Source organism: Propithecus coquereli, unplaced genomic scaffold (assembly GCF_000956105.1).
Source record: "Propithecus coquereli isolate 6110/MARCELLA unplaced genomic scaffold, Pcoq_1.0 Scaffold18, whole genome shotgun sequence".
Lineage (NCBI taxonomy): Eukaryota > Metazoa > Chordata > Mammalia > Primates > Indriidae > Propithecus > Propithecus coquereli.
Genome location: NW_012142745.1, coordinates 11,451,779 through 11,460,328, shown reverse-complemented (window position 1 = coordinate 11,460,328; position 8,550 = coordinate 11,451,779). Strand labels below are relative to the sequence as shown.

At 34.9% G+C, this 8,550-nt stretch overlaps 1 protein-coding gene across 1 annotated transcript in view; it reads left to right on the top strand.

Moving 5' to 3' along the window:
* The window catches only part of TRIP12 (thyroid hormone receptor interactor 12), a 196,259-nt gene that overhangs the window by 84,180 nt on the left and 103,529 nt on the right, over window positions 1–8,550 (top strand). The window contains exons 5-6 of the mRNA XM_012642477.1: window positions 1,338–1,443; window positions 4,355–4,491. Of these exons, the coding sequence (XP_012497931.1) occupies window positions 1,338–1,443; window positions 4,355–4,491 (243 nt within the window). The remainder of the gene's footprint in view (window positions 1–1,337; window positions 1,444–4,354; window positions 4,492–8,550) is intronic.

The following is an 8,550-nucleotide window of genomic DNA, read 5'->3' as shown; positions in this document are numbered from 1 at the left end:
GTAAGAAAATGTTAAGCCAATCTTCTTTCCCCAAATAATGTTTCTTTCTTTGATTCTTTTAAATGTCAATTTCAGGTGTTTAGATAAGTTCATAAAAATTTTTTTGAAAAAGGTCCCTAAAGGTGTGGTTTAGATGTCAATAAGTGATAATGCCTGTCTGAACATAAATTTTGTCTTTATAGCTTCTCTTTTGTGTTCAAAGATTCTTGAATAACTGGATTTTCACTTAGCTGCTTTCCTTATGTATGCTATAAAGACCATCTCAAGTTTAATGAAGATTTTAAATTAAGAATCTAAGTGGTTAAGATGTCTCGAATTCTTTTTACCACTTCTCTCCCAGACTCTTTACTGGTGCTTTTAACAAAATCAAAGGAGTAAAGAATTTAACTTTCCCCTTTAAAGCAATGAAATAGCCAAAAATTAAAACTTCCTGGAAAAAAAAAGCAAGTGACCAGAACCAATTGTGTAATTAATTATTCTCCGAAGAAGTTAAGATAGTGCTGTAGTTCTCCTGGAAATAAGATTGTTGACTTTGGAGACCTTTCACTATTGGAGGTCCTTGTTTAGATAGAGCTCCACTGCTTAGTATGTCATCATGTATGATAACATTGTTGGAGTTGGGGGAGGGAAGGTGGATGCCCTCATGGCTTTCTCATTTATAAAATAATAAACTTAATTCCTGTATTTTCTGACAGTCTGTTAACCCTGCCAAAGGCATTAGTTTGCTTCCAGAATAACATGTAAAGTGTGCTTGATTGATGTTTCCCCCTAATTACATGGTATTCTGTAAATTGGGCAGTCCAATAACCGTTCAGTTCCAGTGTATGTTCCTTGCTGGTAAGTGGTATAACCCATTTTGTTCTCTCATAAGCTTATTGACAAACCTGATATACTAACTGAAATGGGACAATGTCAGAACAGTGTAATAAATTTAGTAAATTTAATGAAATTTAGTAAATTCTTGAAATACACAGAATATGTAAAAAAATCTCTTGGCTTTAGTTAGTGGAGAAGGGTAGTGGAGGAGAACACATGAAATCTGAAAGATGATGGTTTGGGAGAGGTGGGACTGTCACTTACGGTATGGGATAGCTCGATCAAGGCTGGGTCACAGTGAGAAGACTGGTCCTGAAACGGAGTGCCAGATGCCATTTGCTTTTCCATTACGAATAGGCTGAGTAAAGTCAAGCTATGAAAGTAAACCTATCATATGGCTGGAGAGGCCATGAAAAGATTCTGTGGTCTTTTGAATAAGATGATGACCTGCAAGAATTTTGTAATTTTTAATTCATGATAATTTCTTTATAAAATTTTATTTTTACATTTGCCACATACAGGTTTAAGAAAATCTACCAAGAAACGCAGTGAGTCGCCACCTGCTGAGCTCCCCAGTTTGAGGCGGAGCACACGCCAAAAGACCACGGGCTCCTGTGCTAGTACCAGGTAATAATTTAAGTTTTTTCACTCTGGTGAGTTCATTTATCTTCTGTTGCTTAGATATTTTCAACTTTTAATCCTTAACTCTGTTTTTTTTTAAATTAGTGAAGTAAAATAATTTTTTACTGGACTCTTGAGTATTTATTGTAACATAAGTTGTATTATCTTTGGGAATTCTTCCCGAGCATTTGTTTACATGTCTTTACTAAATTTTAATCATGCTATTTTTTGATGCCATTTCTATCTTCTACTTTTGCCTCTGTTCCTACACTATTTTCACAGTTGTTGCCAGTAGTTTGTTTTCGGAGTTTAGTCTGCAAAATAAATCTCCAATAAGCATATTTATACATATTTGGGTTGTTTTTAAAAGACAGTTAAATTTCTCAGTAGAGTGATTAATGAATCAAAAGGGGTGCCTGTTTTAATGGCTGTAATATTGCCTAATTAGTTTTCAAAAGTGTTGGTACCAGTTATTTAGTTTAGTGGATAAGGGGGAAAATATTTAATTTTTATTTTGTGCTACACCTTCCCCTCAAGAAAAAATAGATATTGTGTGTGTTCTCTCACATTTCCAATTCCTATTTTCTCCCAGTTGATGTGGATCTCATTTTCAAACGTCAACTACTTCTGATATGATATAGTCCATTATTTCATATACCTTTATTAACTGAGAATCTTATTAAAGGTAAAAATCTTTTCCCTGCAATTTCCTCTTAGATTTTTAGGGTTGGTCTGTTGGTTAAATGCCCTTGTTCTGCTATTTATTCAATAGCCAGATATGAGTTCTATCTCTTTTATATGTACAGTCATGCATAGCTTAATGAGGGGGACATGTTCTGACAAACACGACATTAGGCAATTTGGCCATTGTGTGAATATTATAGAGTGCACTTAAACAAAATAGATGTCTAGCCTACTATACAGCTAGACTAGATGGAATAGGCTACAAACCTATACAGTATGTTACTGTACTGAATACCGTAGGCAGCTAACACAATGGCAAGTATTTGTGTATCTAAACATATGTAGTCATAAAAAGGGTACAGTAAGCTATAGTCTTACGGGACCACTGCTGTGTATGCCGTGGCTCTTCATTGACAGAAATATCATTATGCGGTTCATGACTAAATGCATCAAAAATGTGTGATGGGGGGAATGATTTAAGTTTGCCTTTTCCCTACTGTAACTCAGGTTAGTAGGAAGGTTTTTAGCACTTTTTTTGGTTGTCTAAGATAATCTATTTTCATTAATCTTGGTGCTGGTAAAATAGTAATGTAAACAAACAATATGACTTGTTGTGTAGGAGTCGTAAGAAGTGTACCCTTGCCACTTTAAGTCCCTACTTCTCCACTTCTGTTAATTTGGATTGTTTTAACTATCTGCAGTTAGTAAACCTCTTTGCTTTTGAGGTTTCTTAGCAAAACTTTTATGAGAATCTCTGAAAAAATTTCTTGGTTTTCCAGAGTGTTTGTCCTATTTTGGGACAAATTTTGAGTCTTATTCACTAACGGTTTATAGTCTGAGATATAAACTGAATTCACTGTGTTTGAAAATTAATTTTAAGCTACATGTGAAGTCAGATAAATAAGTGTTAACAATTGTCTTCCTGGCCTTTGTATGCCACCTTCTTTCCTTCTACTCATGACCACTTAATTAGTGCATGTGAAGTTATTAATACTTAGCGTATATGTGATGATGCTGTGCACAAGCCGTCCAACCACCTGCCTGAAACACTCTTTCACAGACCTTTTCTGAATTCGTTGAGATTCTGCTTAAAACTAGTGCCTTGCTAACCTACTGAGGCCATCTTTAGACTAATATTCCTTTAGGGCAGTAGTAACCCTGTGTATCCAATGTGATCAGCCCAGTGTGTTGGCACAAATTCGAGGTTAAATGAATGAATTTGAATCCCAGGAATTTGTAGCTTGGTAAAATGGGTTGGAATGAGCTGCTTCCTTGTGAAGGAGGATTAGCTAAGCAAATCCCTGTTTGGGGAGGCTTTTTCACTAATTAGGAGAATAAACTCTCCTGGTGCCCTCAGAGAAGTCAGAGCGTTCATTTACATGTCAGTTATGCCTGCTCCTGTTTATTAGGTGGCATCTCATTTCATTGCAGTGTGACTTTATTCTAAAACATGTCTTTAGTAGTAGGCTTCTGCATTTCCTAAGGAAATTTGGGGAGCTTCTGTTTAAATACTAACAAGTTGTAATAATTTTGGGGGGTTTCTTTTGTTTCTGTCCCATTTGCTTACTGATTTTTCTATCAAAATATAAAAAAGTCATTGTCGATAAACTAATTTGCTCCACGAGAAATGTGATCATTCTTTTTTCCATATACCTTATTCCTTGCCTCTGTCCTAAACAAACGTCTTCCCAAAGGCCATCTGTATTTATTTATAACATTAAATTCGTAATATTTTATTTTAATGAATGTAGTTATTGTCCATATTAGCATAGTCATTTTTGGATGATTTAGGCAATCTGGAACACAGGGGATGGGAATTTTTCCCCATTCTTCTTTTCTCCCCCTCTCCTCTTCCCATTCTCAGTGTTACTCTGCAAGCCTGTGTATATCGATCCACTATTTACCCTGGAAGTGGTCCTCTATTTTAAATGAATTGAATTTTCTCTGCAGGAATCATTTTTCCATTTATTTGTAAGTGTTTAAAAATCATTTCTGTCTCTAAGGATGACAACATCTCCTAGTTACACAAAAGCTTGTATTGTAAATGCAGTATAACTTGGAAGAATTTTAAGTATACAAAGTCTTGGTTGTTACACATAATGATTTTCTGCAACAATTTTTATTTAAAAAGAATAAACTGGCTTTGTGCTCCATGAATTTGAGCTTTGTGTTGTCTATACATTGCTCCTGGTTCACTGGTAATGCTGCCTATGATGACATTTTTCTGTTGTAGTCGTCGGGGCTCTGGCCTGGGCAAAAGAGGAGCAGCTGAAGCTCGTCGACAGGAGAAAATGGCAGACCCTGAAAGCAATCAGGAGGCAGTAAATTCTTCAGCTGCACGGACAGATGAAACTCCCCAAGGAGCTGCAGGTAGATTGATACTTAGCCCTAAAATACATTTCTGTCTTTTACAGATTGATTTAGAGAGAAGGGAGGGGACAGAAATAAACTAGGTGTTCCTGTCAAATAAACTTTTGTTCTGTTTTGTTTTACTTCACAGATTTGGCATTTTGATTAGCTGGATTTATCATTGTTGTTTTTAAATTGTCCAATCCAAATTTGTACTAATTACATTCAGAGGACTTTTAGTAGGGAGTAAACTCCTTTCTGTTTAAGCTTTTTATATGTTGACTAGAACTTATATATGCCCATTGATTATTTGAAAGAATTTAAATGCATAATAAAAATGTAAGGATGGGCTTTAAATTGCCTCATACATACATAAATTTTAATTTAGAAATTTGCAGGCCCTAAAAAAATAATTTAGTTTGAAAGTATGCAACTATAAGAATAGTGTTTATATTTTTATGGACTTATTTTTATTCTTCTTGATGTATTGGAACAGCAAAAATTAAGGCTTTTTCCTCTCTTGAGTTTTAAATATGTATCCATTACCAATTCCAAAACAAGGCTAATACTTCAACTATTAACTGTGGCTAATGAGTTTTTAAATGTGGTCTGCCATTGATATTTCTCACTGACATACTAACAACAGATACAAAAATGTTCCAGTTCATCATTACTTACTTATGGGTATGAGTCTCTTAAATCAAGATGATAACACAGGTCTAGATGTAGGCATGTACTTACTTTTGAACAAAGTATTTCATATACTGTTGTTTAATATTAGAATGTGTGCTAGTTTTCTTTAATGCCTGTGATTGATCATAGGTCATAGTTTGTCAGGAAGGTTTGGCTTACCCATTATTACTGTTGTCTTCTCATCCTGTTCAGCTTCGCATTTTTTACCACTACTTTCTCATTTTTTTATGATAAATTACATGGTCAAGTTACAGCATGTCTTCTGGTGGGGGAGTTTTTTCCCCATATCTTTTCCCTAGAATTGTTCACTGAAGGGGTTAAATGGTAGATATTTGAAAAGTCCGTTTTACGTGCAGCTCATTGAAACTGTTAATGACACAGCCTATCCTTCCCAGTGTTGTACATTTCCTTCCCAGTCTTTTAATGTTTATTTCAAGCCTGAATATGGAAGTGGGGCAATTCCCAAATGGATGACTGAAATGGAGGTGCTGAATATGTTAAAGTTAGACTCATTACAATAATTGTAGTAGCTAACATTTGTAGAGTGTGTGCTCTACTGTAGACACAGTGCTAAGCACTTCACATATATTCTCATTTAATATTTTAAAAACCTGCTGAGGTGTAAGTGATGTTATAGCCATTTTATAAATGATGAAAAACTGTGACCTATATTGGTTATGCTTGCCTGGAGTTACAAGCTGGGATGTGTGACTTCTGAAATCCAGGTCATAGAAATCAAATGTACGTTTCTAACAGCTGTGTCATTCTGTTTCCCTGTGGTTACAGGCGCTTGTTTAATTCATATATAATTGAAGGCCAGGATGAGGGAGTGGGGTACGAAGTTTTCTGCCTTGATCCATTTACCTAAGAAGATAAAAATGTCCTGGGATTAGGCTCAGTCTTCTTAAATGCTTCATGCGTTTCATTGTCATTTATGATTTTTTCTTTTTTGAATTGGCAGATGAATTGTTACATTGTCAATCATATTTGAAATCACTGTATGATAGGTGTTTTCCAAGTTTGTCCCTTGTAACTGGTGATAAAAGGTACAAGTTCACTGATGTTAGAGGAGCACTGGCTTTATTACATTTTGGAGAATGGATCTCTTGTGGATTATAGAAGTTCCTCTGCTGCCTTACAAAAGAAACAAATTACTTGGCAGCTTTATATTAAGTTCTTTAGTATAATGTACTTTAGTTTCTCTATGTATAAAAGTGGGAACTTAAAAATACAAACCTCTAGATTAGTGTACAGTATAGGTTCAGGGACAGAGAGCACTTTTTAGCAAGTATCCATTCTCAGAAAGTGCTTCTACAGTTTCTACCTTTCATTATATTGAATTGATCCCTTCATTGTTTGTTTACTTTTTCAGTGTTAATTTATTTTTAGAGACCTATTTCAATGTAATCATTGGAATAAATGTATTTTTTCATATGTGGATATTAAAGCCTTGCTCCATCTTGAGGCAAACTCGCTCTATCACCCTGACTTTGCCAGTGTTGTTGACACTTAGAAAAGTTTGTTGATGATGATATCCCTGCTGGATTGCTCTGTAGTATAATATAATATGGAGCCTTAAATTTTCCTTAAGCCCAACCACTTAGCTCTTCATATAAGAAATGCTAGCCTTTGAAGTTGAAAGTTGTGTTTGCCTAATTGTCCCAAGAGTGAGAGACTGACTCCTATGCGTTTTCAGTTTGGACTTAATCGGAGCTGTGCAGCCCTTTGTACTGTTGATGAACTTATACACGTATCAGAGATACTAAAATAAGGAATTAAGTGGTCCTCCTTATACTTGCAGAACAATAAAATGGTAAGGAAAAATAGGCTATGTTCTGGCACCTACATTTTCATTGAGAAAATTTGTAATTTCAGAATAAATGATCAGGGTTAGGTGGTAAAAGGAAAGTAACCCAGTTTTGTAAACTTTTGTTTAATTCCACTGCAGAGTATACTGCTACCATATTACCTGATTCTGGGGTTCATATTAATGTATAATTACTTACTGATAGCCATTTTTCTAGCCTTACTACAAAGTTTTTGTGACACTCCAAAAAATTAATAATAATCATCTTCATATTGTTTCCTGTACTTATGCATCTAGTAAACCGTTAGCATTTCCTGGCAAGTAAAATCTGACTCTGAGCTTTCTAATTTTTTTTTTTTTTTTTTTTTTCTCTTTTAACAAGCCTGTGCTTTTCTCTGGAGCTTTCTAATATTTTATCTTTGCTTTCTGGGTGGGAGGTTAAATCAGTTAACGTACAAAAACTTAACACTCCATAGTAGAATTTTTGTGTTCTGATTTAAACAACATTTTCTCCATTGTTTTCACTTAAGTATATATTGTAAGCTATCTTACATGGCATTATGAAGATATTATAAAACTAAACAGGAGAAATGTCTGATTTAAAAAAAGAAAGATTGACACTGCTGAAAGTCTTGCATTGAATTTTGTCCATTGATATTTAATAGTTATATTTTTGTACTTGACTCTGGGGACAAATCTGGTACATGTGCCCAAGGAGCTTTGAAGTCTTGACTAAAGAACTTTGCAGTTGACTACCATTGATTTTTGTTACATTTTATTATCTGCATGACTTTACAAAACAGCCACCTCTCCACTCTTAGTTAAACTAGCCTAAAGACTAGGCCAGTTTGGGCCATCTAATTTTGGGAAACATACTTAAAAGGAACTACAATGGACAGATGCTTAACACTTGCCATCAAAGGGTTGGCAAAAGAATCCTTTTATTTACAGCTTATAATGTAATTTCTGTCAAAACCAGCACCCCGCTCCCATTAAAAATTAGTCTCTGTCCCTTCTTGTAATGGTTTGATGGTTCCCTAAAGATCAGGACTCCACTGTAGTACAACCTTGGCAGCTCTTTTAATTGTGTGCTTTTTACTAGTTTTATATCTTGCTTAATTAATGTCTTTGTGGCAGTGCAATTTGAGATATTTATTACAAAAGTTATTAGAATAATATGTTTAAGAAGCAATATAGAAACCTTTAATGGTTTTAGATTTGTAGAACATTTTAAAGTAAAATAATGTAGATCCTCTGATAAATAAACTCAAAAAACCAGCATTACCTTAACAAGTGAGGTTTGGTGTTTGTTAATATGTGAGCTCCAGAGTGTGCTTTAAAAAAAACAATTATTGACTGGGCTCAGTGGCTCACGCCTGTAATCCTAGCACTCTGGGAGGCTGAGGTGGGAGGATTCCTTGAGGTCAGGAGTTCTAGACCAGCCTGAGCAAGAGTGAGACCCCATCTCTACCAAAAAAAAAAAAGAAAAGAAAAGAAAAGAAAAAATATTAGCCAGGCAAGTAAAAATAGAAAAATTTAGCTCGACGTGGTGGCATGCTCCTGTAGTCCCAGCTACTTGA